Here is a 13,539-nt window from a genome sequence, read left to right on the forward strand (position 1 = left end):
GTTTGAACAAAACTGACAAGATTTCTTTTCATTAGAGTATCCAGGACTTGTTAACATACCCTGAGGCATTTCCCAGACTTACTTGACCACAGAGTCCCTTCACATACAGTGTCATGAAGAACTACCAATTGGGGAACACACTTGGAAAATGTCACTCCAAAGGAATGGTACACAGGACAGATACGTTTTGAACAGAAATAATCATGTTAAGAAGGTCAGTATCTTGAGGTCTTGACAGTGAATTTGAGGACAGGCTAGGATGAGCAGAGAATGAAATGCCTGGTTCTTGATGGGGAAGTGAGAAGCACAAAAACTAAATTGTGAAGGTATTAATACTACCCAGTTCCCACTTGATTTGGTCTCTGGCTACCAGCCTGTGCTAAGCCTCTTCCTCCTTCTAAAGCCACACACAGCTCAATGAGTGTCTGCAACCACAGGCTTGATGACTTCACTCTCATTCTCTTCATCTCCCAGAGATCTTCCTTCTATTCCTACAGCTCTGAAGGTCTCCCAATTGTCCTGTCATTGTAACTCCTTATTCTCTGATGCATGTGGCTTTCTCCTCCTATAAACTCTTTTGTTTCTAGTATGCCCTGCGTCTCTTCTTGCCTCCCTGACTTACACTCCCTATTCTCTATTTTCCCTTCCTTTTATCTCTCCTCTTTTAATATGGACATTCCTTATTGTCATTCTTTCAATCCATCTCTCTACTCAAAAGAGCTTGTTCAGGAATTTTCTAGACCACCATGAGCCCATATCTCGCTTATAAATGGTTCTTAAAACTCCCTACATTTATAACTTTTTCCAGTGTTGAATAGTTCTCCCTTGCCAGTTGGCAGTTGCATATAGTGCTCACATTAGCAACATATCAAAAATCCAAAATTTTCATCTACCCTCCACATCAGCCCTCCTTAAATTCCCCATTATGACCATAATTTCAGCCTCTTGCATGTCTTTCTCTTTCTCAGTCAGGTAACATACTCAGATTCTACCTTTGTGAGATGTTATATATTTACTCTTCCTTTTTACTTGTAACAGCCAGTGACAACTTCCTAGTTCAGTGCTCACTACCTCATGGTTGAACAATTGTAACAGTCTCTTAATCACTTTCACTGCCTCTTGTCTACCCATCTCTGGTACACTCTTCATCCTGCTACTAGATGACTGATTCCATTCAGGGAGCTCTTAAAATGCATTTATTCTATAAGCATTTCTTATTTCCTCTGTAGAAGTCTCTATTCTGCAGGAAATAGAGCCATGAACATAAATGACTAAAATGCAATGAAATGTGGTAAATGCCAAGAAATTACTGATCAAACTGCCATGGAATTCCAGGTATAGAAATCGCAGAAGGCTGAGTGGAGGGGTCATATTGAAGCTGAACCATAATAGATGGGTAGGATTTGAAAGAGGAAGGCAGTCTACGCAGAGTGGGGAGACAGCATGAGCAAGGTTAAAGCTCATGCTCTGTTGAAAAACATTTACTAGTTTTCAGTTTTCTACTTGAAAAGAAATTCAAATGTGTGGGCCTGTTATTAAAAACCCAATAATATTTGGGTCCAATACAATTTTTAAGAATAATTTCTCTCTATTCTACTATCCTTGCTTTTTAAAATAAAATTCGAATGTCCAACCAAATATTTGACAGGGCTACTGGAAGCCACAGGGTACATACAGAATTCCTTTCTATGTGTTCATTTTACTCAAAGAGTTTTGGAGAAAATATTTTTGACATCAAAATAAGGATAGGTGAATTGATATAATAGAATGCAAGTTTCCCCTGGATTTTAAAGATAAAATATAAGGTTTCAAATAAAGTTCTTGCTTGCAGGAGCTGTTTTGAACTGTTAGGAGTATACAGGGGCTACGTCTCCTTGGTTAATCCAAGCAATATTCTTATTGCTCTCCTCTAAGCACCTTTCTTGTTTTCTAGGCACCCTTTATGCTTCTAACTGCTCTGTGTCACTCATGATGTGTTCTTCCATCCCTATATGGATTTCCTTTCACACACAGACCCATATCTACTATCCATGCACCCATTGTCTAAGGCCTATCTTGTTCTGGTCGGCTTCCTTAATTACTAGAGTTGAAAGAAATAGCTTCCTCTTCTGACCTCTTACATTGTTCACGTTTCACTTTAATAAATATTATGTAGTTTTCACTTCTCTGCTAGTTTGTAAGCTCTCAGAAGCCAGAGAGCTTGTCTTATTCTGCAACCCCACAGTAGCAAGCACAGTGACCTAGGTATATTGAGTGTTCAATAAATATTTGTCAAGTGACTGAATGAAAAATTTCTGCTCAATTATTGCCTCCTCAAGTAAATCTTCTCTGGTGATCCTAAAGACTCCTTGAGTATCTCATCCTCACCTACATAATTTTTCTTTATTACATTATCGGTATATGATATTGTGGTCTATGTTTATTTGTCTGTTTCTTCCCATTTATTCTGCCATACATAAGCCCTAGGAGAGCAGAGACCTTGTTCCTTTCTTCATCAGCAGTACCTAGAACATAATGGGCACTTAATAAATATTTGCTGAATTAGTGGATGAATAATTCTATTTTTTAGTAATTCAATATTGATGCTATTTTAATATGAGGTTTATCAAGATAAATATAAACCACCAGGAGGCAGACACTCAACACAGGAGCTGCCATGACACGCACTGGCCATTTACAAATAAATGGCACTATGGACCTGGTGTAGACACACCAACAAACCAACACTCAGCTTCCCCAAAGTGGGACACAGTCCCCACCACCACCCTGGAGCGACACCCAACCAAATCACAGCCAATGCTGCCAAGACCCCATGGAGCAAAATGCAGCCCACAGCCAAGCCCAACCTGGAAATGGTTGCTATGGGTGCCTGGTAATGACGTCATGTAGCAACACCCAGCTTCCTCTCCCTAGCGACTAGCTTCCTTGGAGTTTCTTCAGCCCAGGAACCTGACCTGTTTTATAGCCAGGTGCAAACATTTTACACTTTAAATGTCTGTGAAGCATTTTCTGGTGCCTCATCTCATTTAATCCTCACAGAAGTCCTGGAGTAGGTAGATAGGAGACTTGGTAGAATACTATTTTCTTTTCATGAGCCAGAAAATGAAGATTTAGAAAGTTTAGAAACTTGACCCAACTGGAAAGAAGTAAGAAATAATGGACCTTGAAAACAACTTCAGGTTTTCTCACAGTGCAGAATATAGTCAAACACTGCTGCAGTTAAGTATTTTACCCTTTGTTCTCCCTGTGTGATCCACAATAATAATCTGCCTCGTGTTGATATTTACTGCTGTGCTGCTGACAATTACCTGAAAGAGAAGTTGGGGTGCTTCACTGGGTTGAAAAAAGTTTAGCTAAATCAGAAAGCAGGTCCAAGTAAGCAAGTTTATTTTATATCCTATCTAATAAAAGAGAAACATGGTAATTGGCATATGACTGCTACCCTTCCCATTGGCTAATCGGCGAGATATGCAAATTAACTGCCAGCCAAGACGGCGGCCGGCAGCCAGGCAGCTTGAAACTAATATGAGGCTTGTTTGCTTCAGTGACAGAGGACTCCAACGTTCCCCGCCTGCCGCTGAAGGCCTCTGAGCTTGCAGTTTGAAACATAGTTACAAATGTAGAAGCTAAACAAAACCCCAGAAACCTGCATTAGTCCTCCGCTGGGCTTCAGCCAGCAGGATTGCAACATTGTAAGCAAAGGCCAGAAACCTACTTTCAGCAGCGGAGGCCTAAGAGCTGGAGCCAAACCTCAAAGCTAAAGCTGGCCCAGAATAAAAAAAAAGAGAAAAAGAAGTGGTTGGGAGCTTCAGGCACCCCCAGCCTGAAAACAGCCCTCATCCCCTCACCCAGGCTGGCCAGGCACCCCAGTGGGGACCCCCACCCTGAGGGGTGTGTGACCAGCTGCAAACAGCCATCATCCCCTCAGCCAGGCTGGCCAGGCACCCCAGTGGGGACCTCCATCCTGATCCAGGACACCCTTCAGGGCAAACCAGCCAGCACCCACCCATGCACCAGGCCTCTATTATATATAGTAAAAGGGTAATATGCCTCCCAGCACCAGGATCGGTGGAGCTGCGAGGCCTCCTGGCACCGGGATCAGTGTGACAGGGGGCAGCACCCTAACCCCCTGATCGCCCTGCGGCTCTGTGTGTGAAAGGGGGAGGGGCCACAACCTCCCTATCCACCCTGCTCTGTTCGTGACAGGGGAAGGTGCCCCAACCCCCTGATCAGCCCTGCTCTGTGCCTGATAGGGGGGAGCTCCCCAACCCCCTGATCACTCTGCGGCTCTGTGTGTGACAGGCTGCAGTGCCCCAACCCCCCACGCCCCCCCCGATCGGCCCTGCTCTGAGTGTGACAGGGTGCAGTGTCCCAAACCCACGAGCCCTGCTCTGTGTGTGACGGGTTAGAGCCATAACCTCCCCATCGGCCCTGCCCTGAGTGTGAGAGTGGCGGCGCCCCAACTCCCTGATCGGCCCTGCTCTGTGGGTGATAGAGGGCTGCGTCCCAACCCACTGATTGGCCCTGCTCTGTGCGTGACAGGGTACAGAGCCCCAACCCCCCTGATGGGCCCTGCTCTCTGCGTTACAGGGTACAGAGCCCCAACCCCCCTGATGGGCCCTGCTCTATGAGTGACGGGGGCAGTGCCCTAACCCCCTGATTGGCCCTGCTCTGTGCATGACAGGGGGTGGCGCCGCAACCTCCCCATCGACCCTGCCTTGAGTGTGACAGGGGACGGTGCCCCAACCCCCTAATCGGCCCTACCCTGAGTGTGACTAAGGGTGGCATCACAACCTCCCGATCACCCTGCTCTATGCATGATAGCGGGCGGCGCCCCAACTCCCCAATTGGCCCTGCTCTGAGCCTGACCAGGGGCTGCACCTAGGAATTGGTCCTGCCCTCTGCCACCCAGGAGAAGGCCTAAGCCAGCAGGTCGTTATCTCCCAAGGGGTCCCAGACTGCGAGAGGGCACAGGCCGGGCTGAGGGACCCCCCCCCCCCCCGAGTGCACAAATTTTTTTGCACTGGGCCTCTAGTATATCTATACTAATAAAAGACAAACATGCCAATTGACCATACCTTCGCTATGCCTTAAGGCATGCCCACCAGCCAATCAGAGCGACTATATGCAAATTAACCCAACCAAGATGGCGGCTTGCAGCCACAGAGCTGGAGCAAGCAGGAGGCTTGGTTGCCCCAATGATGAAGGAAGCCAAGCTTCTCGCCTGCCGTGGCAGATCTAAGCTCCACCCAAAGCAACAAAGTTTCAATTATAGAAGGTAAATAAACCCCAGATACCTGCTTTCAGCAGGCTGTGGCCACAGAGCTGGAGCGAGCAGGAGGCTTTCCTCCCGCTTGCCCTGGCCGGCTCTAAGCTCCTCTCAAGGCTACAAAGTTTCAATTATAGAAGGTAAATAAACCCCAGAATAAAAAAAATAAAAAAAAAAAGGAGAGGCTGGGAGCTCCCGTCACCTGAAAACGGCCCTCAGCCCCTCACCCAGACTGGCCAGGCACCCCAGTGGGGACCCCGACCCTGAAAGGGGTGTGACCAGCCTGCAAACACCCATCAGCCCCTCCCCCAGGCTGGCCAGGCACCCCAGCAGGACCACCACCCTGATCCGGGACTCCCTTCAGGGCAAACCAGCCAGCCCCCACCCGTGCACCAGGCCTCTATCCTATATAATAAAAGGGTAATATGCAAACTGACCCTAAGAGCAGAACGACTGGGAATGACTGGTCACTATGACACACACTGACCATCAGGGGGCAGACGCTCCCACAGGGGAGCTCTGCTCAGCCACAAAACAGGCTGACTGCTGCCAGAACAGCAGTGGTGGTGGGAGCATCTCCCGCCTCCTCAGCAATACTAAGGATGTCCGACTGCAGCTTAGGCCTGCTCCCCGCTGGCAAGTGGACATCCACCGAGGGCTGCCAGGCTGCCAGAGGTATGTCTGACTGCCAGCTTGGGCCCGATCCCCCAGGGAGCGGGACTAAGCCAGCAGGTAGACATCCTCCGAGGGGTCCCAGACTGCAAGAGGGCATAGGCCGGGCTGAGGGACCCCCCCCCCCGAGTGCACAAATTTTTGTGCACCGGGCCTCTAGTATATATATAAAAGGCTAAGTTAACTTGGGCATGTGTGATACATATAAAGCTCTCGCTGGCACCAATTGCACACGTGTGTTTTGATCTGTCATCGTCAATCGTGAATTTGGTTGACACTTCTATTATAGAGAAAGGGCGAAGAGCGATATTAAGATATTTCTTCTAATTAATTTCCTTTCAATGTGCATGAATCTGTGCACTGGGACACTAGTGATAATATAAATAAGGTAATTTCCAGTTCTGAAGTTATAGTTAATATCATTATAGCTCTATATGTATATACTTTTAATGCTCTCTTTAACTGTTGGTTTGATTGAAGAGATTAACCTTCAATGGAGAATGTGAGATAGGAGTGACAGGGAATGGAGAATGTGCGGTGGGAGTGACAGGGAAGAGGTTAATCTTCTAGCTCTTCTATTATCTCTCAGCTAACATTCAATGTCAAATATCTTTTCCCCAAGATACCCATATTAACTAGATGTGGTTAGGGAGTACCACCCAAAGGCACAAAATCCTTTTCATAAGATGGTGCAAAAAGAAGCACTTCTGATATTTGACCTTGTGTGTCAAAATCTCAAGAAACTAATTAGCTGCCACCTTTCCCTTAAAATCTCAACCTGAAATGACAGTTATCCTTAAAATACCTTCAGAATCCACACTGTATTTCTTACTTTGTCCATTTCAAATATAACTTTTTTAAGTTTATACTTTTGCCAAGAGTAAAATTAAAGTACATAATGAGCTAATTTTAAGGCCATTTTCAGAGTCTGAGATTGTTCTTTCTGACATTGAAGGATTTTACTAGCTCCATTTCACAACTCATATCTGAAATCCTGAGAGCACTGCTGCTGAATCATTGTGCCATCTTGTGAAGATGACCATAACTCTAACTCAGAATTTAAATACAATGACCAATTCTGCGAGAAAAAAATTAGTTTTTCCTTTCAAGTGCAGAAAAATACTTAAAAAAATGTTTTAATAAACAACCTTTTAGGATGAATGAGTTAGGAAAATAGCTTTTACTAAAACTTATCATGTAAAAATTCTTGAAAAGAACAAAAGAACACAATCAACTATGTGTTCCCTTTGAGGTTACTTGTTCATGTGTTGTTAGTCCAATTATAAGAGCCTATTTACTGACTTTTAGGTTAAAAAGAGATATCTCAAAGGCAGAGAACTAGTTTACTATATGTCAGGTCATTTTTATCTATTTCCCTAAAATTTGTGAAGTCAAATTGTAAACACTAAAACCATCTCAAAATTAGGTTTGAGGGTCATTTGTGAATTCCTGCCTCCTCCTGACCTCTAGCAGGGTTGTTCAGAATAAGTCACAACTTTGGAAGTTTTCATTCTGATTCTTAGCCTAATAATATAAACCAGTTGAATCACATGGAATTATAGTTTCTTACTAAGGCAATCATTAAGTATTTAATATCACATGATAGGTAAGTTTTCTTGTTGAGGAACTTCAAATCCCTAATCTCATTTCATTTAAAAATACATTTAGAAATCAAATTACATCAACAGCTATTTTTGAGCACCTAGTTTTTTACAAAACTGTGAAAAATGCTGCTATCAAGAATATTTTTAGCCAAGCTGGGTGTGGTTCAGCTGTTGAGCATTGACCCAGGAACCAAGAGGTCAACAATTCAATTCCTGGTGGGTTGTTTGGTTGAGATTGATCCCTAGTGGGGTGGCGGGGGGCTGGGAGGGGGTGTGTGTGAGGCGCACAGAAAGTAGCCAATCAATGATTCTCTCTCATCATTGATGTTTCTATCTCTCTCTCCCTTTCCCTTCCTCTCTGAAATCAATAAAAAATATTTTTTTAAATAATACTTTCAGAATTATTTAAAGTTATATAACAGATTCTCTCTCTTTTTTTCAGTGTTTGTATAGGAATAAGTATTTAAAAGGGGTAAAAATTTTCATAAACAGTGATCTCACCTTTAACAGAAAGAGAAATAAAGTGGAAAAAACTAAGAGTCTGAGTCTATTTTTATAGAGAGTTGACAAGTATAGAATCAGAATTTTAAGGCAAAATAAAATACTAAACTGTTATGATATTTATTTTATTTTACCATAATATACACATTACATGTCTACTTTAAATAAATGCAAAGATAATTGATCATTCATTCACTTAATCTTATCAAAATAAATATGGCCAGGTATATAATTGACCCTATGTCTCTAAAGTATATTTTGCGTAAAATGATAAGAAACATATTTCTAGAAGTTCTAAATTTGGGCTTCCTTTTTCTGACAGAGATATTTTCTGTATAAGAATTATAGTATTTCTAAGTAGTTAACATGGGCTCTCTAATTCAGGTTTTTCTTAGGATAATTTTATAGAGGCATTTACCATGTCTTGCCTTGTATATGTTGACTCCCCAATTAGGATGTGATATCACTGAGAGCACGAATCATGCTCTTCACATTCAGTCCATCATAGTTTCTAACTCAATGCTTTTCATTTAGGTGCAATTTAAAAATAATTGAGGGAAAGAAAGGGGGAAAATAATGTTACTCTAGAACTTTAAGGTGCTGTTAATAATACATTTTTATGCACTTCTTCAAATGCACAGAAATGATTCATTACTTTTGATTGATATGACCAACCTACTTAATCAAATTTCTTGTTTAAAAGAATATAGTTGCTTTCCCATGATTTAACAACTTCATCTGTAACTCAGAACTAATGTAAAGAGCATGGACTTTGGTGTCGAATTCTAACTTAGCTGCCTATTAGCTCTGTAAGCTTGGCCAGGCTGCCCAACTTCTTCAAGCTTCGTTTCCTTTCTTATAGAAGAGAGTTGGTAACACTTAACTTTTCGATTTATTGTGAAGAGAGAATAGATTTTAATATCTACCCTGCATGCCTTTTATTCAGAGTGTGACTAATGATAAGTTAATCTAGCTAATCATCAGATTCCTTAAATCAATAAACATTAATTGTTATATAACTAATATCATTGAGCATCTATTAAGCACCAGACATTATATAAATATACATACTATATCTATCTATCATCTCTCTCTATCTCTCTATCATCTATCTGTCTATCATCTATCTATCTATCATCTATCATCTATCTATCTATCTATCTATCTATCTATCTATCTATCTATCTATCTATTAGTTGCTCAATGATATGTATTCTATTCCTATGTTAGATAAAGTGCAGGAAGCTATAGAGCACAAAGACAAAAAGGAGGCATATTTCCATCCTGGGAGTAAAGAGATATCCTGGTGGGGAGGATATGTGAACAAGACTAGAATTAAGAATGCACATTAGCTACATGACAAATGCTGGGAAAGGGAGAGAATAACGACAAGGGGGTGTGAAACAGTGAATGTGTATGGGAACATCCTGACAGTAGGTTGCTCCTTGAGTTTGGAATGTACAGGAGAATGAGTGAGAATGAAACTAAGAATAGGTCCAAGCTGGTGGGAACTTCAATTAATTATGTAGACACTCTGAAAAGTGTCAAACAGGGAAGTGACATTGACAGAATGCAGTGTAGAAAGAAATCATTGTAGCTAAAATGTTCAGTATCTATTTAAGGGGTAAAAGAGGGGCATTACTAGAGGAAAGGACAAATGGGAAGGCTGTGACATTCGTATATGTGGGAATGACGCTCTGAATTATACAGTTGTAGTAGTGAGGAGAACAGGTTTGAGAAATATTTAGAATATAAAATGGATAAGGCTTAGTGACTACTTGGTGGTGAAGTTGAGTGAGAAGGGAAAACCAAGGTCTCTGGCTATTAACAGGTTTTGGAGAGGGGAATAAATAATGCATGTAGTTTAGAATATGTTGATTTTTGGATTGCAGTCATACACACCCAGCAAAGTGAGTTTAGAGAGATAAGAGCTAAAGACAGAGATTTGAGATAGCTATAAAATATCGCATACCTTCCAAGGTGAAGCCAAGGTTTAAATTAGATAATGTGTGTTAAGTGCTGAGTGCTACAAAGCTCTATGGATAAAATAAATGAGTTTTATCTCCCTAACTAAGTGGAATTCTGATTCCATCCTGGGCAAAATTAGCAAACACGGCTCTTTTCAATAGAGCCTGAAGTTAAAGCTTCAGCTTAACAGTTTCCTCTGGGTTTTAAAGAAAGCTTGATGAGCTGTCAGTCTTCTAGTTATTTTTTCTCTAATCCCTAAATTATTAAGGAATTGGCATAATGGACCATCCTTCCCAAGCTATTACCAAATAGTTGACTAATACTCTTGCTTCTTTTGTCAAATGCATCCTGGCAAAAAGAACCCTGCAAAGATCCTCCAGCAACCCCTCTAACATAAGTCCTCTGACTTAGAAAATATATTTTTTAAATCCAACAATATAAAGTGACATGAAGTCATTGGAAATACATTTTTTTTTAGCTTTCAATTCCAACTAAGGGATCCAAGTCTTGACCACCTTGTGGAAGATGGAATAAATGGAGAAAGATGGGAAGAGTGATAACGTTTCCTCCTCTCATTCCAGGCTTCCCCAAGCTTCCTCCCCAAGATTATAGAACATGATCACCCACAAAGATAGACCAGAAAATTGGATGCTCCTTTAAACCATTTTCAGATGACTCTACACATCTCATCTTTTAAAAATTTTCCCTGTAAGCAATAAAAAAAAACTTACATGTGATGCTAATTTCTAACTATGGATATCTTAAAAATATAATTAAGAAAATGTTATCTCTACAGTTGTAAATTACACTGATTAATTTTTAAAATTCTTTTTGTTCTGTCCCAAATTTAAATTGGGTCAGCTGTATCCTACACATCTACCCTGCCATGATATTAGGGAATTAAATGTTATTCACTGCCACAACCTAATTATAGAGATCATTAGGCCATAGTCTATTGGAACGGTTATGAGCTGTTAATGGCTCATGATTGCTCCCAGGGATGTGAAGAAGCCTTGTCTTTCAAAGTTGAGGATGATTGAATTAGTTCTTAATATCAAGTAGAATAATCTGGTCTATATTTCCTTCCTTATAATCAAACTTCCCCTGAAACTGAGCTGTGTGTGGCACTCTGCTTGTCTGCATATGCACATTTGCATTAGAAGAAAAGCCTTTCATGTGATTGATAAAAATCCCCAAGTATATACTGCTAGCTTTCTAGGTATGAAATCTGTTTAATCCTAGCTTCAAACCCTTCAGATCATAATTCTATAGTGAATAATGCTGGGAAAATTACCTATTAGAGCAATATTTTGTGAAATGTTGAATTTATGGACAATATATTTTCAAAACATAGCACTTTAATTTTTCCTAGTGCTTATACAATGCCATAGAAAAGACTCTGTTCATGATCCCTTAGTTCTCTCCGGGAAAAAAAAGGAAAGAAAAGTAATTTCCCTTGTAATGAAATGGAAGAATAGCTCCTTGAGAACAGTAAGTGGGCTGTGAAAGGGCCTCTCTGCACTAAGATGAAGGAGGTACTAACAGAATTCAGTGGACTATTTCCCTCTTGTGCTGCAATTTAAAATAAGCAACATGAGAAGAAGGAATGAGCTCCTTTTACAGTTGAGAGAATGTAATTTACACATTAAGAATTTATTGCCTATAACATTTGGGAAACTTTTGGAGTTAATACTCAGAAAGTGGTATTATGTCCCTACCTGGAATGGTTAAAGGAAAAGGAAGGTTCCCAAAGCCAGGAGAAAGCCCTATAACAATTCTTAAACTTGCTCAAGCTACATGATCTTATACTAGAATAGTCACTAAGCATTCAGGCAATTCCAAACAATTTCACTCACCTAGGTTACCAGAAAGTCAATGATTTAGATTCAGTCAAGATTTCTATGTTCTTTTTCCTTTTATATTTTGATTCCAATAAGAACATTCTTCCTATAGTTTTATGTGAGGCATATCATACCTGTCCCAGCCTGTAACCAGTATTGTCTTCTTAAGAACCAGGATCTGTGAAATATCCACAACTCCCTCTTTTCCAACATTTAATGTATGGTGACAATATCCATTGAAATCCCACACCTTTAAGAGAAAAATTAAAATCACCTTTGAGACAAGAAAATGTCTTCTTCAATGAGTGAAACAGCACAGTGTAATAAGATTATTCTAAATGTTTGTGTTTCCATTCTGGACTAGGGTTGATTCACTCAGAATAATTCAAGAAAATCCCCTCACTATTGAAATTTAGCCATTATATGTATTACTCTATGAGTAAAACTGTCAGTTTAGTCTATACATGTTTGATTCAAAGGCTAACAAATTAGTGGGTATTTTTAAGGGGGTGGCAAGTTAAAATCATGAAGAGCCCCATTTTGGAGTTTGTTGAAATCCTGCTTCTCACTCTAAGTAGTAGTATGTCTCTCTAATATTCCTAATTTATGACACAGGAACATTACTCCTCAGGGGTGTCTGGAATTTTAAACATCTACTACAGAGCCTGAAACTCAGTGATCATTGTACCAAGTTTTCCATCATCTGCCCACAAAACATCTTTTTGAAAGCGGTTGCTAGAACTCAGACCTATGGAGGCACAGGCAATTCTAGATTACCCGACTCGGGCATTGGTGAGGACCGAGACCCAATAGGTGTGCTTTAAGAGAGAATGTCATTAGGTCCCCAGCAGTTAAAACTATGCCTTGCTATGAGACATTGTTGGTACATCATGCACAAAGCCAAGCTGGCATTCTGTCAAACTTAAAATGCATATAAACTTTGACTCAAAAATTCAACTTTTAGAAAGGCATTACACAGAGACACTCAAATGTGTGAGATGGCTTAATTTGGAGAATATTCTTGAAACATTGTTTATAAAAACTAAAGATTTGAATCCATTTACTGGTTAGCTAATAAGAGACTGAGTATCAGAATATGGAATATCTATACAGTGATATACAATGGAGCCATTAAGAAGAATGAGTCACCTCCATGTGTCCAAGCTTAGCCAAAACTAAACGAGCTGTGGAATCTTAAGCAAGTCGCTTTATCTCTTGGGCTTCAGTTTTCCCAGCTGTAAAACTGAGATAATAAAAGCAACAACTATATTGTGTGTGTGTGTGTGTGTGTGTGTGTGTGTGTGTGTGTGTGTGTGAAGTGCTAGGAAAATTTCTGGTTCATAGTAAGCATGAAATAAATGTTAGCTAACATTATGACTATTGCTGGTATTCATATGAATCAATGTCCAAGCAGGAAAACACAAAATACAGAACAGCATGGACAGTGAGCTGCCATTAAGAAAGAAGTAGTGCTCAGAGTCTAGATCAGCCATGGGCAAACTACGGCCCGCGGGCCGGATCCGGCCCGTTTGAAATAAATAAAACGAAAGAAAAAAAAAGACCGTACCCTTTTATGTAATGATGTTTACTTTGAATTTATATTAGTTCACACAAACACTCCATCCATGCTTTTGTTCCGGCCCTCCGGTCCAGTTTAAGAACCCATTGTGGCCCTTGAGTCAAA

General features: G+C 40.8%; 1 protein-coding gene across 1 annotated transcript in view; it reads right to left on the reverse strand.

The window, feature by feature from the left end:
* Positions 1-13,539, reverse strand: part of WDR49 (WD repeat domain 49) — a gene marked incomplete at its 3' end in the record, with an annotated part of 135,184 nt that overhangs the window by 49,919 nt on the left and 71,726 nt on the right. The window contains exon 9 of the mRNA XM_059686146.1: positions 11,990-12,105. Coding sequence (XP_059542129.1) covers positions 11,990-12,105 — 116 coding nt within the window. The remainder of the gene's footprint in view (positions 1-11,989; positions 12,106-13,539) is intronic.

The sequence above is a fragment of the Myotis daubentonii genome, chromosome 3 (genome assembly GCF_963259705.1).
Source record: "Myotis daubentonii chromosome 3, mMyoDau2.1, whole genome shotgun sequence".
NCBI classification, from domain to species: Eukaryota; Metazoa; Chordata; class Mammalia; order Chiroptera; family Vespertilionidae; genus Myotis; species Myotis daubentonii.